Source organism: Heterodontus francisci, chromosome 10 (assembly GCF_036365525.1).
Source record: "Heterodontus francisci isolate sHetFra1 chromosome 10, sHetFra1.hap1, whole genome shotgun sequence".
NCBI classification, from domain to species: Eukaryota; Metazoa; Chordata; class Chondrichthyes; order Heterodontiformes; family Heterodontidae; genus Heterodontus; species Heterodontus francisci.
In genome coordinates, this window is record NC_090380.1 from 12286167 (window position 1) to 12309520 (window position 23354).

The 23354-nt window shown below is 45.1% G+C and overlaps 1 protein-coding gene across 1 annotated transcript in view; it reads left to right on the forward strand.

Annotated features, from left to right (window-relative positions):
• The window catches only part of LOC137374292 (complement C3-like), a 71820-nt gene that overhangs the window by 7648 nt on the left and 40818 nt on the right, over window positions 1–23354 (forward strand). The window contains exons 3-6 of the mRNA XM_068040107.1: window positions 9870–10047; window positions 18533–18603; window positions 19929–20017; window positions 22954–23036. Of these exons, the coding sequence (XP_067896208.1) occupies window positions 9870–10047; window positions 18533–18603; window positions 19929–20017; window positions 22954–23036 (421 nt within the window). The remainder of the gene's footprint in view (window positions 1–9869; window positions 10048–18532; window positions 18604–19928; window positions 20018–22953; window positions 23037–23354) is intronic.

Sequence of the window (23354 nt, forward strand, 5' to 3'; positions counted from 1 at the left end):
CAGAGTTGCCTAAAGTGAAGTAAGAAAATAGGTTAAAAGGTAGGATAGTAGAGAAACAGTGGCAGACATTCACGGAGAAGACTCGGAGGACGGAGTTCCAGACTGGTAATTATAAAAAACTGAAAAGTGACATCACAGAAAAGCTGTGACCTGATTGGCTGGTAGGGAATTTGTACTGAATTTGAAAATAAAACATTGGTAGAAATTGAGTAAAACCCGAATTAATTAATAAGTAGAGTAACTAAACCAGAGGGAGGACATTACTGTATTTACTTAGCATTTAATATTTATAGTAGGAATCTAGCACTAGGGACCATATAGTTAATTATAACAATTTAGAAAGGATTTACTTTGCTGTTTGCAGTATATATAAATGATTTGGAGGAAAATGTAGCTGGTCTGATTAGTAAGTTTGTGGACGACACAAAGGTTGGTGGAGTTGCGGATAGTGAGGAGGATTGTCAGAGGATACAGCAGGATATAGATCGGTTGGAGACTTGGGCGGAGAAATGGCAGTTGGAGTTTAATCCGGACAACTGTGAGGTAATGCATTTTGGAAGGTCTAATGCAGGTGGGAAGTATACAGTAAATGGCAGAACCCTTAGGAGTATTGACAGGCAGAGAGAACTGGGCGCACAGGTCCACAGGTCACTGAAAGTGGCAACGCAGGTGGATAAGGTAGTCAAGAAAGCATACGGCATGCTTGCCTTCATCGGTCGGGGCATAGAGTATAAAAATTGGCAAGTCATGTTGCAGCTGTACAGAACTTTAGTTAGGCCACACTTAGAATATTGCGTACAATTCTGGTCGCCACCCTACCAGAAGGACGTGGAGGCTTTGGAGAGGGTACAGAGGAGGTTTACCAGGATGTTGCCTGGTCTGGAGGACATTAGCTATGAGGAGAGGTTGGAAAAACTCGGATTGTTTTCACTGGAACGACGGAGGTGGAGGGGCGACATGATAGAGGTTTACAAAGTTATGAGTGGCATGGACAGAGTGGATAGTCAGAAGCTTTTCCCCAGGGTGGAAGAGTCAGTTACTAGGGGACATAGGTTTAAGGTACGAGGGGCAAAGTTTAGAGGGGATGTGCAAGGCATGTTCTTTACACAGAGGGTGGTGGGTGCCTGGAACCTTCTGCCAAGGGAGGTGGTGGAAGCAGATACGACAGCGACGTTTAAGAGACATCTTGACAAATACATGAATAGGAAGGGAATAGAGGGATATGGACCCCGGAAGTGCAGAAGGTGTTAGTTTAGGCAGGCATCAAGATCGGCGCAGGCTTGGAGGGCCGAATGCCCTGTTCCTGTGCTGTACTGTTCTTTGTTCTGTGTTGTTCTTTGTTGATTTAATAAGTATTTATTTTTATTTATTAATTAGTGCTAGAAATGTCAGTTAGAGGGGTGAAATGCTTCACCTGTGAGATGTGGGAGTTCCGTGACGCTTCCAGCGTTCCGGACGACTTTTTTTTCCTTTGGCCTCCTTATCTCGAGAGACAATGGATAAGTGCCTGGAGGTGGTCAGTGGTGTGTGGAGCAGCGCCTGGAGTGGCTATAAAGGCCAATTCTAGAGTGACAGGCTCTTCCACAGGTGCTGCAGAAAAATTTGTTTGTCGGGGCTGTTACACAGTTGGCTCTCCCCTTGCGCTTCTGTCTTTTTTCCTGCCAACTGCTAAGTCTTTTCGACTCACCACACTTTAGCCCCGCCTTTATGGCTGCCCGCCAGCTCTGGCGAACGCTGGCAACTGACTCCCACGACTTGTGATCAATGTCACAGGACTTCATGTCACGTTTGCAGACGTCTTTAAAGCGGAGACATGGACGGCCGGTGGGTCTGATACCAGTGGCGAGCTCGCTGTACAATGTGTCTTTGGGGATCCTGCCATCTTCCATGCGGCTCACATGGCCAAGCCATCTCAAGCGCCGCTGACTCAGTAGTGTGTCTAAGCTGGGGATGTTGGCCGCCTCGAGGACTTCTGTGTTGGAGATACGGTCCTGCCACCTGATGCCAAGTATTTTCCGGAGGCAGAGAAGATGGAATGAATTGAGACGTCGCTCTTGGCTGGCATACGTTGTCCAGGCCTTGCTGCCATAGAGCAAGGTACTGAGGACACAGGCCTGATACACTCGGACATTTGTGTTCCGTGTCAGTGCGCCATTTTCCCACACTCTCTTGGCCAGTCTGGACATAGCAGTGGAAGCCTTACCCATGCGCTTGTTGATTTCTGCAGCTAGAGACAGGTTACTGGTGATAGTTGAGCCTAGGTAGGTGAACTCTTGAACCACTTCCAGAGAGTGGTCGCCAATATTGATGGATGGAGCATTTCTGACGTCCTGTCCCATGATGTTCGTTTTCGTGAGGCTGATGGTTCAGCCAAATTCGTTGCCGGCAGCCGCAAACCTGTCGATGAGACTCTGCAGACACTCTTCAGTGTGAGATGTAAAAGCAGCATCGTCAGCAAAGAGGAGTTCCCTGATGAGGACTTTCCGTACTTTGGATTTCGCTCTTAGACGGGCAAGGTTGAACAACCTGCCCCCTGATCTTGTGTGGAGGAAAATTCCTTCTTTTGAAGACTTGAACGCATGTGAGAGCAGCAGGGAGAAAAAAATCCTAAAAAGTGTGGGTGCGAGACCACAGCCCTGTTTCATGCCACTCAGGATAGGAAAGGGGTCTGATGAGGAGCCACCATGTTGAATTGTGCCTTTCATATTGTCATGGAATGAGGTGATGATACTTATTAGCTTTGGTGGACATCCAATCTTTTCTAGTAATCTGAAGAGACCACGTCTGCTGACGAGTTCAAAGGCTTTGGTGAGATCAATGAAAGCAATGTAGAGGGGCATCTGTTGTTCAAGGCATTTCTCCTGTATCTGACGAAGGGAGAACAGCATGTCAATGGTCGATCTCTCTGCACGAAGACCACACTGTGCCTCCGGACGACTGCATCTGCAGGAAGTGTACCCAGTTGCAGCTCCTCACAGACCGCATGGATCGGTTGGAGCGGCAACTGGATGCACTTAGGAGCATGCAGGTGTCAGAAAGTGTCATAGACAGGAGTTTTAGAGAAGTGGTTACACCCAAGGTGCAGGCAGATAGATGGGTGACCGCTAGAAGGGGCAGGCAGTCAGTGCAGGAATCCCCTGTGGCTATCCCCCTCTCTAACAAGTATACCGTTTTGGAAACTGTTGTGGGGGATGGTCCATCAGGGGAAAACAGCAGCAGCCAGAGCAGTGGCACCACGGCTGGCACTGTTGTTCAGCAGGGAGGGACAAAGCGCAGAACAGCAATAGTTATAGGGGACTCTATAGTCAGGGGCACAGATAGGCGCTTCTGTGGACGTGAAAGAGACTCCAGAATGGTATGTTGCCTCCCTGGTGCCAGGTTCAAGGATGTCTCTGAACGGACAGGGGGATTTCTGAAGGGGGAGGGTGAACAGCCAGAGGTTGTGATACACATCGGTACCAACGACAGAGGCAGGAAGAGTGATGAGGTCCTGCAGGGGGAGTTTAGGGAGTTAGGTAGAAAGTTAAAAGACAGGACCTCGAGGGTCGTAATCTCGGGATTACTCCCTGTGCCACGTGCCAGTGAGGCTAGAAATAGGAAGATAGTGCAGCTGAACACGTGGCTGAACAGCTGGTGTAGAAGGGAGGGTTTCAGATATCTGGACCATTGGGATCTCTTCAGGGACAGATGGGACCTGTACAAGAAGGACAGGTTGCATCTAAACTGGAGGGACACAAATATCCTGGCTGCCAGGTTTACTAGCGTCACTCGGGAGGGTTTAAACTAGTGTGGCAGGGGGGTGGGAACCAGATCAGTAGGACAGCAAGTGAAATAAATCAGGGGGAACTAGTAAATAAGGCCAGTAAGACTAAGAGGAAGAGCAGGCAGGGAGATGTTGCGGAGCACAGCGGAACTGGTGGTCTGAAGTGCATTTGTTTCAATGCGAGAAGTATAACAGGTAAGGCAGATGAACTTAGAGCTTGGATTAGTACTTGGAAATATGATGATGTTGCTATTACTTGGTTGAGAGAAGGACAGGATTGGCAGCTAAATGTTGCGGGATTTAGAAGCTTCAGGCGGGATAGAGGGGGATGTAAAAGGGGTGAGGGAGTTGCATTGCTGGTTAAGGAGAATATCACAGCTCTACTGCGGGAGGACACCTCGGAGGGGTCATGCAGCGAGGCAACATGGGTGGAGCTCAGGAATAGGAAGGGTGCAGTCACGATGTTGGGGGTTTACTACAGGCGTCCCAACAGCCAGCGGGAGGTAGAGGAGCAGATATGTAGACAGATTTTGGAAAGATGTAAAGGTAACAGGGTTGCAGTGGTGGGTGATTTTAACTTCCCTTATATTGACTGGGACTCACTTAGTGCCAGGGGCTTGGATGGGGCAGAATTTGTAAGGAGCATCCAGGAGGGCTTCTTGAAATAATACGTAGATAGTCCAACTAGGGATGGGGCTGTACTGGACCTGGTATTGGGGAATGAGCCCGGTCAGGTGGTCGAAGTTTCAGTAGGGGAGCATTTCGGGAACAGTGACCATAATTCCATAAGTTTTAAGGTACTTGTGGATAAGGATAAGAGTAGTCCACGGGTGAAGGTGCTAAATTAGGGGAAGCCTAATTGTAACAATATTAGGCAGGAACTGAAGAATTTAGATTGGGGGCGGCTGTTTGAGAGTAAATCAACATCCGACATGTGGGAGTCTTTCAAACGTCAGTTGATTAGAATCCAGGACCAGCATGTTCCTGTGAGGAAGAAGGATAAGTTTGGCAAGTTTCGGGAACCTTGGATAACGCGGGATATTGTGAGCCACGTCAAAAAGAAAAAGGAAGCTTTCGTAAGGGCTGGAAGGCTAGGAACAGACGAATCCCTTGAGGAATATAAAGACAGTAGGAAGGAACTTAAGCAAGGAGTCAGGAGGGCTAAAAGGGGTTATGAGAAGTCATTGGCAAACAGGATTAAGGAAAATCCCAAGGCTTTTTATACATATATAAAGAGCAAGAGGGTAACCACGGAAAGGGTTGTCCCACTCAAGGACAGAGAAGGGAATCTATGTGTGGAGCCAGAGGAAATGGGCAAGGTACTAAATGAGTACTTTGCATCAGTATTCACCATGGAGAAGGACTTGGTGGATGATGAGCCTAGGGAAGGGAGTGTAGATAGTCTCAGTCATCTCATTATCAAAAAAGAGGAGGTGTTGGGTGTCTTGCAAAGCATTAAGGTAGATAAGTCCCCAGGGCCTGATGGGATCTACCCCAGAATACTGAGTATACGGCAAGGGAAGAAATTGCTGGGGCCTTGACAGAAATCTTTGCATCGTCATTGGCTACAGGTGAGGTCCCAGTGGACTGGAGAATAGCCAATGTTGTTCCTTTGTTTAAGAAGCGTAGCAAGGATAATCCAGGAAATTATAGGCCGGTGAGCCTTACGTCAGTGGTCGGGAAATTATTAGAGAGGATTCTTCGGGACAGGATTTACTCCCACTTGGAAACAAATGGACTTATTAGCGAGAGGCAGCATGGTTTTGTGAAGGGGAGGTCGTGTCTCACTAATTTGATTGAGTTTTTTGAGGAAGTGACAAAGATGATTGATGAAGGAAGGGCAGTGGATGTTATCTATGTGGACTTCAGTAAAGCCTTTGACAAGGTCCCTCATGGCAGACTGATACAAAAGGTGAAGTCACATGGGATCAGAGGTGAGCTGGCAAGATGGATACAGAACTGGCTCGGTCGTAGAAGACAGAGGGTAGCAGTGGAAGGGTGCTTTTCTGAATGGAGGGATGTGACTAGTGGTGTTCCGCAGGGATCAGTGCTGGGACCTTTGCTGTTTGTAGTATATATAAATGATCTGGAGGAAAATGTAGCTGGTCTGATTAGTAAGTTTGCGGACGACACAAAGGTTGGTGGAGTTGCGGATAGTGAGGAGGATTGTCAGAGGATACAGCAGGATATGGATCGGTTGGAGACTTGGGTGGAGAAATGGCAGATGGAGTTTAATCTGGACAAATGTGAGGTAATGCATTTTGGAAGGCCTAATGCAGGTGGGAAGTATACAGTAAATGGCAGAACCCTTAGGAGTATTGACAGGCAGAGAGATCTGGGCGTACAGGTCTGCAGGTCACTGAAAGTGGCAACGCAGGTGGATAAGGTAGTAAAGAAGGCATACGGCATGCTTGCCTTCATTGGTCGGGCATAGAGTATAAAAATTGGAAAGTCATGCTGCAGCTGTACAGGACTTTAGTTAGGCCACACTTAGAATATTGCCTGCAATTCTGGTCGCCACACTACCAGAAGGAGGTGGAGGCTTTGGAGAGGGTACTGAAGAGGTTTACCAGGTGTTGCCTGGTCTGGAGGGCATTAGCTATGAGGAGAGGTTGGATAAACTCGGATTGTTTTCACTGGAACGACGGAGGTGGAGGGGCGACATGATAGAGGTTTACAAAGTTATGAGCGGCATGGACAGAGTGGATAGTCAGAAGCTTTTTCCCAGGGTGGAAGAGTCAGTTACTAGGGGACATAGGTTTAAGGTGAGAGGGGCAAAGTTTAGAGGGGATGTGCGAGGCAAGTTCTTTACACAGAGGGTGGTGAGTGCCTGGAACTTGTTGCCGGGGAAGGTGGTGGAAGCAGGTACCATAGAGACGTTTAAGAGGCATCTTGACAAATACATGAATAGGATGGGAATAGAGGGATATGGACCCCGGAAGTGCAGAAGCTTTTAGTTTAGGCAGGGCATCAAGATCGGTGCAGGCTTGGAGGGCTGAATGGCCTGTTACTGTGATGTACTGTTCTTTGTTATTTTGTTCTTTGTTCCTAGTCCAAGGCTCCCCATTCAGCTGAAATAGTTTCTCTCCAGCTACCCTCTCAGTTCCACTTAATGTCTTGAAAACATTAATCAAGTTATCGCTGCCCTTCTAAATTCCAAATATCCAACCCTAGTTTGTGTAATCTCTCCTTGTATTTTAACCCTTGGACTCCAGGTATTATTCTAGTAAATCTACGCTGCTCTCTGTTGTATGCTTGGTTAGTCTAGCTAAGAGAGATTACTGTGTCTTCAGTAAGTTTTAACAATAGAGAACAATATACACTTAAACATGTCTAATTCCTCTGATGGTCATGATACTTCTTCTCAAGTCTCGTTCACATGTGATCTCTTACATCATTATCGTGGGATGTATTACTCACACTGTCCCAAACATTAACCCTTTCAAACCCTTATATTACACGCTCCAATGAACATGGATCCCCACTCTCTTTGGACCTGCGTTCCATCTAGCCTTTCACCATTTAGAAAGTACTCTGTTCTATCATGTAAGTCCAAAGTGGATAATTTCACATTTGCCTTCGTTCAAATCCATTTGCCACTGTTTGCCCATTTACTTAATCTATTAATATCCATTTGTAATTTTATATTTCCATCTAAACTGCTTACAATGCTGCTTATCTTTGTCATTGATATTTAGATGTGTGGCTTTCTATCCCATCATCTTAAATCATTAAAAACACACAATGTGTAGTCGAGGGCCCAACTGAGACACACATGGGCTATACAGTAGCAGACAGGAGTGAATCATTCCATCCTGGTGGGATTTTTTTTAATATTCCAGATTCAATTTACATTTTCAGAAAAAGCAATTCAAATTCACAACAGCCCAGTGTGGGATTTGAACTCCTGCTTTCTCGATCATTAGCTCAAATCTTCAAATTAAAACAGAATTCCAAATCAGAATGTGGCATCACATCTTCCTTCTGCTGTTGTCAAGCTGAGGTCTTGTATACTGTTGCCTTGCTTGTTCTTTCTGAAGACTTTTAAGTTAGTCAGACATTGGTTAATTATTTCATTCTCTCAGGGTATTTACTGTGAACTGTTTCAATCCTGTGTATCTGCAAGGGATACAATCTAATTTGATACCCTACTCAATCAATCAAAACCTGCACCTCCATTCAACAATCCCATCTCTTGTCTCTGCAAAGATTACTCACAGTCCCACAATACAAGAACATCTGAATCCAAACAGCTGTTGATTCATTTCCCAATACAATTTTTAACACTCATCAGGATGGGAAACTAGATTTACCTGACAGATTCTGAGTCCCAGATTGAACCTTTAAGTTATAAAGAATCCCACAGAAAAGCGATTTGTTGTTTTTTAAGCAGTGAGACTGAAATCTTTCAGAGTACTTTTCAATCAGGAAGAAATCAGAGAGAGAAGTCAGGAGAGAGATGGAGAGTGAAAGAGAGTGAGTGAGATGGAGAGAGAGAGGGTGAGACAGTGACCTGTACATATACAGTACACGGAGGGTAGATAAGGAGAAACTATCACCTCTGACAGGATTATCAAAAACAAGAGGAAACTATTTTTAAATTAGATCTCGAACAGTCCACTGTGAGCTCATGGAATCATGGATTGATTCAGCACAGAAATAGACCATTTGGCCAATTGTATATGTGCTGGCTCTTTGGCAGAGTTGCCCAATTAGTTCTGCTCTCATGCTCGTTCCTCATAGCACTAAACCTTTTCCCTTCAAGTATTTATCAATATTCTTTTGAAAGTTACTTACACCATGCATTTGGGCAGTGCATTCTGGATCACAGACTAAAGCCATAAATACCTATAATTTCTGTGTCTGTTCTCCAGGAATATCAGAGCAACCCCAGAGGAAAGGAGTAATTGGCTAAAAACATCCTTTTGCGGTGTTTCTCCCCAGTGGGATTGGAACAGCCCTTTGGCACTCCATGGCCATCACATTTTTCCTATGCTCTTCATTAGAGTCACCAAATTTTCCGCCTTCCCTTGGGCTATTCAAACTATTTTGCACCCGGAGCCTGAATGGAATTTCTTGTGTTCATTTGTATTGCCCAATAAGAGCAGGTTTGATGCAGTTGATCTACATGGTGCTAAAATTGTACCGGGATCCTCCTGGTCTCCAGAGAGACGGGTTGAAGTCCTGGAGAGCTGTTGTAAAAGATCATGCACAGTGCCACAGTGGTTAGCACCACAGCCTCACAGCTCCAGGACCCGGGTTCGGTTCTGGTTGCTGCTTGTGTGGAGTTTGCAAATTCTCCCTGTGACAGCGTGGGTTTCTGCCGGGTGCTCCAGTTTTCTCCCACAGCCAAAGACTTGCAGGTTGATAGGTAAATTGGCCATTGTAAATTGTCCCTAGTGTAGGTAGGTGGTAGGTGAATGGTGGGGATGTGGTAGGGAATATGGGATTAATGTAGGATTAGTATAAATGGGTGGTTGATGGTCAGCACAGACCCGGTGGGCCGAAGGGCCTGTTTCAGTGCTGTATCTCTCTAAGACTCTAAGGTTTCAATGGTTTAGTTGATGTTACAGAGGGAGAGCAGAAGAGTCCCTCTGGAATTTCAGGCCCTATATTTTCCAATTGAGCATAAGATGGTATGAAATTGATGGGCAAGTAAAGACCAGCCGTCCCATCAAGTCTGCCCCGTACCATGCCAGCCAGAGCATGATCACTAGATGCTTCTTTCTGAACATCCTGCCCCCCCGATCCCAGCTTCCTCCTTCCCATCCAGCCATATCATCTCCTGGGAGAGTCAAAACACCAAAGACAAATCCCAAACCAGTGAGGGTAAAACTTCTCTGGAAAATTCTTCCCTGACCCCTCAGGTAATGGAAACCAGTCCAGGAGATCACATGACCCAAGTGTTACCTATAAAGACACTTGCCTACTGTATGATGTGCCCAGTCAAAAAAGTGTCCACCTCACTCTTAAAGGTCATACTGAGAGGCAGCAGCCATGTCACCAGCTGCTAATATACTCCAGAGGCTCACTACTCTCTCAGAAAGTCATTTGATGCTGTATTGGGATGTTATCCTGTGTAACGTGTGTGATATTACTGTCATAGATCCTCCCAGAAAAGGTGAAGCAATGTGGATTATCCCAAAGGAGATCATACATTACACTGACAGCAGAAATCCCCAAACTGTTTACAAAGAGGAGAATGGTTCACCTCCAACTACGGCCAAAACCATACTTCATTTTTATCGAAACAGACAAACCCACATACAGACTCAATGATACAGGTAAACAATAAGATAAAGTTGCATTATTCTTGTTCATTCATATCACAAAATAGTAATCTACACTTTAATTTATAATGGTCCAGACGTTACTGTAAGTGGTGAACGAACCGTTAGGATGACCCTTGCCGGTCTAATTTCTATGACCTTTTGCACTGGAAGTTAAGGTTTGAGATCTAATCTGCAGAGTGCTCTCTATAAGGCAGCTGGGACCTGTGTAAACAGAGCAAGCAACTGTGTGTCTCCTTAAGCAATCACATTGGAGTATGGGTAATGACCAATGCAGAATTTGAACCTGGAAGTATAAATTAGAATAGCATATTCAATGCACAAATCAGATGCTCTGCCCCTGAATTTCCAAGTTCTGTTCAGCTTTCCAGTGATCCACCTACCCATCCCCATTGACCTTATTTGTCTCATGTTCGAGTGAGAGACAATGATATAGTACCAGTGAGTGTCTAGGATTTGCATTAATAAAGCAGTCTGGGCAACTTCGACTGAGATGGATGAGAAGCTTTCAGGATCAGGTGATGCAGAGAAAAGTTTCTTCTATTCTTTCACAAGATGTGGGTGTTGCTGGCTAGCCCAGCATTTATTGCCCATCCCTAATTGCCCTTGAGAAGGTGGTGGTGAGCTGCCTTCTTGAACCGCTGCAGTCCATCTGGTGTAGGTACATCCACAGTGCTGTTAGGAAGGGAGTTCCAGGATTTTGACCCAGTGACAGTGGAGGAACGGCGTTATAGTTCCAAATCAGGATGGTGTGTGGCTTGGAGGGGAACTTGCAGGTGGTGGTGTTCCCATGCATCTGCTGCCCTTGTCCTTCTAGGTGGTAGTTGCGGGTTTGGAAGGTGCTGTCTAAGGAGCCTTGGTGAGTTGCTGCAGTGCATCTTGTAGATGGTACACACTGCTGTCACTGTGTGTCAGTGGTGGAGGGAGTGAATGTTGAAGGTAGTGGATAGGGTTCCAATCAAGTGGGCTGCTTAGTCCTAGATGATGTTGAGCTTTGTGCGTTGTTGGAGCCGCACCCATCCAGGCAAGTGGAGAGTATTCCATCACACTCCTGACTGTGCCTTGTAGATGGTGGACAGGCATTGGGGAAACAGGAGGTATATTACCCGCCGCAGATTTCCCAGCCTCCAACCTGCTGTTGTAGCACAGTATATGGATGTTGCAGTTCCATTTCTAGTCAATGGTAACCCCCAGGATGTTGATCGTGAGGAATTCAGTGATGGTAATGCCATTGAATGTCATAGGGAGATGGTTAGATTCTTGTTGAAGATGGTCATAACCTGGCACTTGTGACATGAATGTAACTTGCCACTTATCAGCCCAACCTAAATTTTGTCCAAGCCTTGTGGCATATGGACACGGATTACTTCAGTATCTGAGGAGTGGCGAATGGTACTGAACATTCAATCAGCAGCAAACAGTGATGGCTTCCTGACTTCGAAGAATCCCCAGCTTCTGACCACAATTTCCTGCAGCTGGGAAATTCCTTTTTAAAACTTCCTGCCTACACACATCTGTGCTTGCTTCCGGCTGCTTCTCACAGGGTCAGGTAACTGGCAGGTGTCTGGATCACCTACCTCCAATCAGCACTTGTCAGGAGCACGTATGGCAGCCCCTAAATGGTCCCATTCTAAATGGGGTGTAGGAACAGAGAAACTTGAGGGCTTACATGCACAAAAGTTTGAAGAAGGCAGGATGAGGTAATATGGCTGTTAAAAAGGTATACAAGATCCATAGTTTGATCAATAAAGGCATAGACTAGGAAGAAGTTAAGCTAAGTCTTTATAAATCACTTGCTAGGCCTCAGCTGGTATACTGTGTCCAATTCTGGACACCCCTCTTTTGGAAGGATGTCAAAGTTTCGGAGATGGTGAAGAGATCTGCTAGAATAGTACCAGGGATGAGGGACTTGATTTATGTGGACAGACTGGAGAGGCTGGGATTGTTCTCCAGCTAATAGAGAAGATTAAGAGGAGATTTAGTTACATTATGAGGGGTTTGATAGAATAAATAGGAATAGACTGATTCCACTGGCAGGAGGCTCAGTAACCAGAGGACGTAGATTTAGGGTAATTAGCAAAAGAAACGGAGGGAAGGTGAGAAGAATATGTTTTACTCACTGAGTTATTATGGTTGGAATTGACTGCCAGGTGCTGGAAGCTGAATCAATATTTTTATTTTAATTTTATTTATTTAGAGATACAGCACTGAAACAGACCCTTCGGCCCACCGAGTCTGTGCCGACCAACAACCACCCATTTATTCTAACCCTACAGTAATCCCATATTCCCTATCACCTCCCTACACTAGGGGCAATTTACAACAGCCAATTTACCTATCACCTGCAAGTCTTTGGATGTGGGAGGAAACTGGAGTACCCGGAGAAAACCCACGCAGACACAGGGAGAACTTGCAAACTCCACACAGGCAGTACCCAGAACTGAACCCGGGTTGCTGGAGCTGTGAGGCTGCGGTGCTAACCACTGCGCCACTGTGCCGCCCATAGCAACTATCAAAAGGGACAGCAAAATACTGCGGATGCTGGAACTCTGAAATGCGATTAGAAAGTGCCAGAAATACTCAGCAGGTCAGGCAACATCTGTGTAGAGAGAAACAGAGTTAACGTTTTAGGTTTGTGACCCTTCATCAGAACTGGCAAAGGTTAGATATGTCTCAGTCTTTGAGAAAGTATAAGGTAGTGGGGTGGGGCGGGGGGCGGGTAGGAAGAAGAACGAGAAGGAAGGATAGGCCGGAGGGGAGAGAGATTAAATGACAGATAGAACATAGAACATAGAACATTACAGCGCAGTACAGGCCCTTCAGCCCTCGATGTTGCGCCGACCTGTGAAACCATCTGACCTACACTATTCCATTTTCATCCATATGTCTATCCAATGACCACTTAAATGCCCTTAAAGTTGGCGAGTCTACTACTGTTGCAGGCAGGGCGTTCCACGCCCCTACTACTCTCTGAGTAAAGAAACTACCTCTGACATCTGTCCTATATCTATCACCCCTCAACTTAAAGCTATGTCCCCTCGTGTTTGCCAACACCATCCGAGGAAAAAGGCTCTCACTATCCACCCTGTCCAACCCTCTGATTATCTTATATGCCTCTATTAAGTCACCTCTTCTCCTCCTTCTCTCTAACGAAAACAACCTCAAGTCCCTCAGCCTTTCCTCGTAAGACCTTCCCTCCATACCAGGCAACATCCTAGTAAATCTCCTCTGCACCTTTTCCAAAGCTTCCACATCCTTCCTATAATACGGTGACCAGAACTGCACGCAATACTCCAGGTGCGGCCGCACCAGAGTTCTGTACAGCTGCAGCATGACCTCGTGGCTCCTAAACTCGATCCCCCTACTAATAAAAGCTAACACACCATATGCCTTCTTAACAGCTCTATTAACCTGGGTGGCAACTTTCAGGGATTTATGTACCTGGACACAAGATCTCTCTGCTCAGCTACACTACCAAGAATCTTCCCATTAGCCCAGTATTCTGCAATCCTGTTACTCCTTCCGAAGTGAATCACCTCACACTTTTCCGCATTAAACTCCATTTGCCATCTCTCAGCCCAGCTCTGCAGCCTATCTATGTCCCTCTGTAACCTACAACATCCTTCGGCACTATCCACAACTCCACCGACCTTCGTGTCATCCGCAAATTTACTAACCCACCCTTCTACACCCTCATCCAGGTCATTTATAAAAATGACAAACAGCAGTGGCCCCAAAACAGATCCTTGCGGTACACCACTAGAAACTATACTCCAGGATGAACATTTACCATCAACCACCACCCTCTGTCTTCTTTCAGCTAGCCAATTTCTGATCCAAAGCTCTAATTCACCTTCAATCCCATACTTCTGTATTTTCTGCAATAGCCTACCGTGGGGAACTTTATCAAACGCCTTACTGAAATCCATATACACCACATCCACGGCTTTACCCTCATCCACCTGTTTGGTCACCTTGTCAAAAAACTCAATAAGGTTTGTGAGGCACGACCTACCCTTCACAAAACCGTGCTGACTATCTCTAATGAACTTATTCTTTTCAAGATGATTATAAATCCTATCTCTTATAACCTTTTCCAACATTTTACCCACAACCGAAGTAAGGCTCACAGGTCTATAATTACCAGGGCTGTCTCTACTCCCCTTCTTGAACAAGGGGACAACATTTGCTATCCTCCAGTCTTCCGGCACTATTCCTGTCGACAATGACGACATAAAAATCAAGGACAAAGGCTCTGCAATCTCCTCCCTGGCTTCCCAGAGAATCCTAGGATAAATCCCATCTGGCCCAGGGGACTTATCTATTTTCACACTTTCCAAAATTGCTAACACCTCCTCCTTGTGAACCTCAATCCCATCTAGCCTAGTAGTCTGTATCTCAGTATTCTCCTCGACAACATTTTCTTCCTCCACTGTAAATACTGACAAAAAATATTCATTTAACACTTCCCCTATCTCCTCCGATTCCACACACAACTTCCCACTACTATCCTTGATTGGCCCTAACCTATCTCTAGTCATTCTTTTATTCCTGATATACCTATAGAAAGCCTTAGGGTTTTCTTTGATCCTATCCGCCAATGACTTCTCGTGTCCTCTCCTTGCTCTTCTTATCTCTCCCTTTAGATCCTTCCTGGCTAGCTTGTAACTCTCAAGCGCCCTAACTGAGCCTTCACGTCTCATCCTAACATAAGCCTTCTTCTTCCTTTTGACAAGCGCTTCAACTTCTTTAGTAAACCACGGCTCCCTCGCTCGACAACTTCCTCCCTGCCTACGCATCCTAAATCTTGCCTAATCGCATCATAATTTCCTTTCCCCCAGCTATAATTCTTGCCCTGCTGTATATGCCTGTCCCTGCCCATCGCTAAGGTAAACCTAACCGAATTGTGATCACTATCACCAAAGTGCTCACCAACTTCTAAATCTAACACCTGGCCGGGTTCATTACCCAGTACCAAATCCAATGTGGCATCGCCCCTGGTTGGCCTGTCTACATACTGTGTCAGAAAACCCTCCTGCACACACTGGACAAAAACAGACCCATCTAAAGTACTCGAACTATAGTATTTCCAGTCAATATTTGGAAAGTTAAAGTCCCCCATAACCAGTACCCTGTTACTCTCGCTCCTGTCAAGAATCATCTTTGCTATCCTTTCCTCTGCATCCCTGGAACTATTTGGAGGTCTATAGAAAACTCCCAACAGGGTGACCTCTCCTCTCCTGTTTCTAACCTCGGCCCAGACTACCTCAGTAGATGAGTCCTCAAACGTCCTTTTGCCGCTGTAATACTTTCCTTGATTAACAATGCCACACCCACCCCCCCTTTTACCATCTTCTCTGTTCTCATGGTTAAAAAATAAATAATTAAAAAATAAAATAAATATATAAAAATAATGGGGTTCACGGTCTGATGAAATTATTGAACTCTGTATTGAGTCCAGAGGCTGTAGAGTGCCCAATCGACCTCTATATTGGGGAGACCAAACGCAGATTGGGTGATCGCTTTGCAGAACACCTCCGCTCGGTCCGCAAGCATGATCCCGAACATCCGGTTGCTTGCCATTTTAATTCACGACCATGTTCTCATGCCCACATTTCTGTCCTCGGCCTGCTGAAGTGTTCCAGTGAACATCAACACAAGCTTGAGGAACAGCACCTCATCTTCCGATTGGGCACTTTACAGCCTCGGGACTCAATATTGAGTTCAATAATTTTAGAACATGAGCCCCATTATTTTTGTTTGTTATTTTTATTTTATTTTTATATATATATTTTCTTTTTTAATTATTTTTTAACCATGTGTTAGTATTAAACTTATCTTTCATGTTTTTGCTTTCATACAGAGCTGTTCATTATTCTGCCATTAGCACTCTCTCTGGACTCGCTTTGTCTTTCGCTGTAACTATTTTGCATTCCATTTGCATTCTGTTCCATGACATCTGTCATTTAATCGCTCCCTCTCCATCCTATCACAGTCCTTCCTCCTTGTTCTTCTTCCCCACCTCCCCCCCCTTTCACTTGCTCAAAGACTGTTACATTTCTAACTTTTGTCAGTTCTGATGAAGGGTCACAAACCTGAAACGTTAACTCTGTTTCTCTCTACACAGATGTTGCCAGACCTGCTGAGTATTTCCGGCACTTTCTATTCTCACTCTCAAAAGGGAATTGGGTAATTACTTGAAGGGGAAAAATTTGCTCTGGGGAAAGAACAGGAGAGTGGGACTAATTGGATCACTGTTAAAGAGCCGGCACAGGAACAATGAGCTAAATGGCATCTTTCTGTGCTGTGTGATCCTGTAATACTCTCTGGGCATATTGTTAATATGCCATTTTCATGGAGGAGGCAAAGCACTGCAGGATAGAGAAAGGGAGACTTGGGCCACATTACAGCATACACTATCATTGACATCTTTTCTTTTCATCAAAGCCTATCTTTGACACATGACTGTGTTTCCTTCTGTGGAGGTCGAAGCATTGACTGGTTCCTGACCACCTCTTAGCTGGGGATTTGCTGCAGATTTCAATAAGCTCCCATTGACTCCATCCCCTCCTGTATAAAAGAGTGAGCTTCTAATGTGACCACAAAGGAAATCTGTAGACTGGAGAATGGCAACTGTGATTTGTCACTTGACCTCATTGGCTGACCTCAGAGCCCACACAGAGGTACCTTGTTCCTGGAACATCCTTCTTTGCAGGCATATACCCATGAGTTCCACATCCCAAGACTCTGAAATCATTGGTAGTCTCCTTCTCAGCCTCCGCTGGGAAAGTGACATTTCCTCAACCATTTCCCACTACTCTGGGTCCCTCACAATAAAGCATTGTGAGCAACCAGTGCTATTACCTCACTGCGATGATCTAATCCCCACTCTCCACCCCAATAATCTCGGAGCTGCTGCTTGAGAAATATCAAAGACTGGGATAAATTGGAATGGTTTAGGATAGAGGGAGATTGGGGCAGGGCCAACCAGCTGCCACTGGTAGGTGGCCAGTGTCTCAATCTTCCCTTCCTTGTCATGATTGCCACAAGGGAGATAAAAACGCTCTAGTTCTTCCACATCATGATTGACCCATGCGACAAGGGAGACAAACTCTTGAGTTCCGCCTCTCCCTCATCATTATATTCATCTCCCTGCCCCTGCAGGTGCTGTGGTGCAGCTGCTGGAAAGGAGGGTAGAAGGTATGAATGGGTGAACATTATCACATAGGAATTGAGAGGATAAAGGGGTAGAAGGCTCGGTCTGTGTGCTGTTTCGAAAATAATAACTAGGCAAATGCCTTGATACCTAATTACTAACCTGGCACCAGCCACATATTGATGAGCTGGCTATCTGTCACAGCATCAGCCTAGTAAGTGCCTGTGAGCTGTATCGCATTGTCCTCAATGTGTGAAGTGTTTCGAGGTGGGAATGCCTCTTATGTTGCATTACTCTGTTTTGGTATTGATTTGCAGTTTACCCTGAAAGACATTCGGGTGACTGAGGGTTAAGGTTAGTGGTTTAGGAATGTGGGCCAAGTGGCACAAGAGGGATAATGTTGAGGTATCAGCCTGCGGAAGTGAAGGAACAGGTTTGAGGGTTGTGCATGTTAGTGATCCTTGTATGAGGAACTGGGATAGCCATCATGCAAGGTGCTGAACTGGAGATCCCCTTGGTCAGAGTGCAGTGAGAAGCTTCAGTTGCAGATTAAGGGGGTGAAAAGTGCTACCTGGACCAGGGTGGCCATTGAAGAAATGGAGAGCTGTGATACATTGCTTGTTCCAGTGAGGTCCTTGAACTTTATGTGACAGGTTCTGTACAGTCCTGGGATGGTGAAAGAGTTGGCACTCAGTGCAAGTACCATCTCTCTCTCTCTCTAGGTGGTATGAGTGATCTGTGTGTGTAGCTCACACACAGGAGGTATGGACCAATATTTATTTTTTATTTAGAGATACAGCACTGAAACAGGCCCTTCGGCCCACCGAGTCTGTGCCAACCATCAACCACCCATTTATACTAATCCTACATTAATCCCATATTCCTACCCCATCCCCACCTTTCCTCAATTCCCCTACCACCTACATATACTAGGGGCAATTTATAATGGCCAATTTACCTATCAACCTGTAAGTCTTTGGCTGTGGGAGGAAACCGGAGCACCCGGCGGAAACCCACGTAGACACAGGGAGAACTTGCAAACTCCACACAGAATTGAACCCGGGTCGCTGGAGGTGTGAGGCTGCGGTGCTAACCACTGTGCCACCCATATGTAAAGTTATGAGCTTGGTGCTATTCATTGACCACCTTCTGTTATTCCAAGTACTGTTGTTTTCCTTATTTGTTTAAACTGAATGGATTATAGTACTTTTTTCCACATAGGCTGTTGAATTAAGTGACATCAATGTATGTGTTGTTAATTGAAACGCACTTTACACATCTTGAGTAAAGTTCTCACATTGTGTCTATTAAATCTGCTTCTAGTACGATTCCGAACTTTTTCCCTTGACCATGAGATGAAGCTCACAAGTTGTGCTGTTAAAATGCACATCTGGGTAAGTGATTGTCTCCTTATTTCAGCGCTGGTTATCAGATACATGCTGCCACAGACACTATTAAGTTCCAATAGTTATTATACAGCCCACTTTGTTGCTACATGATCCCTTTACTATGAGGATTTTGATACGAATCCAATTCAAAGAAAGCTTCCTCACTCTGATACTCAAAATGAATGTCTACATTCCCAACCCAATTCCCAGTCCTTGTAGGATTGCTGCATGTTCCTGCCCTTGTTTCAACATGAATTGACAATGCCACTCAGAGAAATAGCACAAAGGATCAGTGCTAACTTACAGTCGCAACAAATCCAATATCATCCCCATGTAAAATTCTCTCAGCTTTGTGCAGTCAGATTCAAAGCATTTGGGAAGAGTTTTCTCATTGACACTTCCAGCACAGGGCTGGGTGGAGGAGCAGGAAAATGCACACGTCCAACCTGTTCAAGAACCAATCTTAATGGACTGAAAACCAGAGACTGGTTTCCTGATATTGCCTGCGGGCTTAAAATCTCTCCTAGTATTTCCTAAGGGTTGGATACATCAGTATAACAAGCTAACAGAAGAAGTCTTCATCCCTTGGTTTATAACAGCTAAACATTGGAAGAAAGATGACATTTTCACCCTGTGTTTTGGATCCTGTTCAAAATACTCACTGGATGGTAGATTGCGTTAGCGACAGGAAATATGATTCTGGCCCAGATGTCAGGGTCTAAGTCTCCTTTTTAATTTATTTGAATAAATCCCAAGCAGCTTTGGGAAGGTGATGATAGGTCTCCTCCAGTAATCTATTGCTTGACAGGTCAGTTCAGAAAGCATTGACTCAACTACTTATTATGGCCTAGAGAACTAGGCATAAAATACAGCTGACACTCCAGTGCACTACTGAGGGACAGCTGCACTGTTAGATGAGATATCAAACTGAGGCCCTCTCGGGTAAAAGATCTCAAGGTACTATTTCGAAGAAGAGCAGGAAGTTCTCCCTGGTTTCCTTGACCAATATTTATCCCACAACCAAGATTCCTAAAATAGATTATCTGGTCATTATCACATTGCTATTTGTAGGAGCTTGCCAGGCACAAATTGGCTGCTGTCTTTCCTACATTACAGCAGCGATTACATTTCAAAAGCACTTAATTGACTGTAAAGCACTTTGGGAACTCCAGAGGTTGTGAAAGGTGCGATATAAATGCAAAACTTTCTTTCTCGTTTGCTTTCATCACCCAGATGATGCAGGTTAAAATGGCTGCCTTGACACTGGTTGATATTTCTCATCAGAATGAGGTTATGATAACTAATGAAGGATGTGTGTTATTACATTCTAGCACTCAGGAAGTGTTGTCATGGAAACCAAGAGTCATAAACATGGCTCAGATGCAGTCTGCAGGGGCGAAGTAAACATCCCTCCCTCACTGTGAGTCTCTAGTACTTTTTAAACATTCTTCTGTATGCGAGTACCTGCACCCATATTATTAAACTCCTTCAGTTCAATGCTCCCCGCCATTACCACAGAAACTGCTACACGGAATTTGATAAATACTTGAAGATGGTAAAATTTCCACGGCTATGGGGAAAGAGTGGGACTAATTGGGGAGTTCTTTGAAAGAGCCAGCGCAGGCACAGTTCAGTAAATATAAAGGCAAAATATTGAGGGGCAGGAGCCACTGCCATTTTTGTCAATTGATCAGCCTGCAATTTTTTTCATTCATGTAAATCTTTTCATGAAACAGTTCATGTCGATGAAATTGAAACATTCTTTACAGCATCTTAGACAAGTGTAGGATTCAGTAATTGAATTTGGCCGGTCTAGAAATATTGAAATCCTTTACGACCTTTTCCCTCAAATATCTATCCATTCTCTTTAAATTTCCATATGACCGTAGTCAACTGGCCTCCTGCTCAGCCAGTCCCCATTTTCTATGCACCAGCATAACTGAAATTAAACTGTTCACATCTTTCCTCTTCTGGGCTGAAGCTTGCTTGCTTGTTTCTCGAGTTTGTGGCAAAAAGGTGCAGTTTTATCCATTCCTTTACAGATTCTTTGTATACTTGGCGAGAATTTCCCATACCTGTTTCATCCTCCCCATCAAACTGATCTCCCTTATAGTAGAGGTGCCTTAAGGCTTTCATCCTCATTTGTGTCCAACTCCCTGGATAGCCTTTCTGTACTACAACAAGCAGAGCAATGCACTGGATTCCAGGTGTGGTTGTTGCATTGCTTCATGAAGATTCATTATGGCTCCCCTTCCTGAGATGTTGCAGTTACTGATTCCACTCATTCTGCTGATTGTTTCAGTGTACAATTCACCAACACCCCAAAATCCCTTTCCTGTGTTCTGTAGGGTAGCTGAAAATCAATTAACTGACAATCACACAGCTCATTACCCTTCCCTAGCAGGAGGTCCCTATGCATTATAATCAAGTTCCTTTTTAAATGGCATACTACACTCTCTCCTGGTTTGTGTTTACTTTCTCTACCAAAGGATACAATTCTAAAGAGGGTGCAGGAGCAGAGGGGCCTGCATTATATGTACACAAATCATTGAAGGTGGCAGAGCAGGTTGAGAAAGCAATTAATAATGTACACCGGATCCTGGGCTTTATAAATAGAGGCATAGAGTACAAAAGCAAGGATGTTATGATGAACCTTTATAAATCAGAGGTTCGGCCTCAACTGGATACTGGGCTGGATTTTGGGTTGGAGGTGGGGCCCAAAAGGCAGCTGCTGGCCAATCAGAGGGCTTAGCGCTCAGCAGTGTCACTGGGAGCGGTGGTCACTGCCAGTACTACAGAGGCCTTGGGCCCAGTCCCAGCGCTGGAACCCTGGAACAGAGATAGGTGAGGCAGGGTTGCCGGGGCAAGTCTGGAAGGCCCTGGCGGGTGCGGGCGAGGGGCTGGTCGTGAACTCCAGAGGGAGGGGGTTCATGGGAGTTGGCGGGGAGGTGGTGAGATGGTTCCAGGCAAGGGTCCTATGTGGACCACAGAATTTGCATGGAGGAGGGGCCCCCCAAGCTCGCAGGGAGGTTGCCTCGTGTTACTAGATTATCCCCTTATGATGGAGCCCCCCCTCACCCCCCACTGTTGGTAAGCTCCCAGTGGTGGCGGGAAGAGGCCTTTAATTGGCTGTTAATAGGCCACTTAAGGCCCTCAATTGGCCCACTGGGCTGGAAAGCCATCGTCCACCTATCCACAGATCACTTGGCAACAGGTCCTGTCCTTTGCCCCCACGCCACCTGTTGCAATTCTCCATGCCCACCTTGCCTCCCCCCCCCCCCCCCCCCACCCAATCTCTGGACCTGCCTCGGGTGGGGCCATTAAATTCAGCCCACTATGCCCAATTCTAGGTACTGTTCTTTAGGAAGGATGTGAGGGCATTGGAGAGGGTACAGAAAAGATTTATGAGTTTTGTTCCAGGGACGATTGACTTAAGTATGTGGGTAGCTTGGCGAAGCTGGAGCTGTACTCTTTAGAGAAGCAAAGGTTGAGAGGATATTTGATGGAGGTCTTCAAAAATATGAGGTGTCTGCACAGAGGACATAGAAATAAACTGTTCCTATTGGTAGAAGGGGAGGTTACCGATTTAAGGTGATTGGCAAAAGAGCCAGAGGCGACATGAGGAAAATCTTTTTTATGCAGCAAGTGGTTAGGATCTGGAATGCACTGCCTGAGAGTGTGGTGGAGGCAGATTCAATTGTGACTTTCAAAAGAGAATTGGATAATTATCTGAAGAGAAATAAATGCAGAGCTATGGGGAAAAGGCAGAGGTGTGGGACTAGCTGAGTTTCTCTTAGAGAGCCAGCATGAAGACGATGGGCTGAATAGCCGCCTTCTGTGCTGTAACTCTTCCATCATTCTATGATTCTAAGTAATGTGTAACCTTGCCCATTCATTCAAGATCTATCATTGTCAAGCTGGATCACTGCAATACTCCCGGGCAAGGTGCCTCGGGTCTCCCAGGTTACTCATAATACTCATAACATTTGCCTGTGGAAGTTTGCGTCATTCATTTTTCAATTTCCTCAGCTCCTGTTTTTTACACTGATCTGTTTGATCTTTCCTTAGTAATCAGCAAAGTATGAGGCTCCCAGTGTAAACTTTCATCCAGGCAAAAAAAAAAAACATTTTTACTGGTGGGTGAACCAGAGTAGCTGAGACAGGATTTGATTACCTGGGGCTTTAGTTATAGATAAAAAAAACTCTTCCCAGCGTCCACTCTTAGTGTTGCGGAAAAGATTTGAGACTTGAACCTCCTTGGTTGAAAATCACCAACTTATATGTAGATGTATTATTTTGTGAAATGTATTTGAAAGCTTTTAGAACTACAGACAAATCACATCTGTTTAATTAAAGGGTTGGAGACTTTGAGATACAGGGAGCCCCTACAGAATATTCCGTGCACATAGGCTACAGAAACTTTCAAGTTAAGGAACAAGGTGAGTTATAATTCTACACTTCCATTCATTATTTACAGGGAATCAGGTGAACACAGAGAGAAAATACGTTTCGCTGATAGTTTTATGGTTTATTTTGCATTTTCTGTTGAATTTGCAATCTTAATTCAACTTTGATATGGATATATGAGCAACGGATGCCCACAACATGAATCAGACCAGAACCGTTAGTCAGCTGTTGTATGGAAGTAGTTTGTGAGGAGTGATTATGGTGAACATTCATATTGAAAGCCTGGAGAAAAGCATTGATAAAGACCCAGTTTTACCCTTGATCTAAACTCTGCCCAAATGAACCCCCTT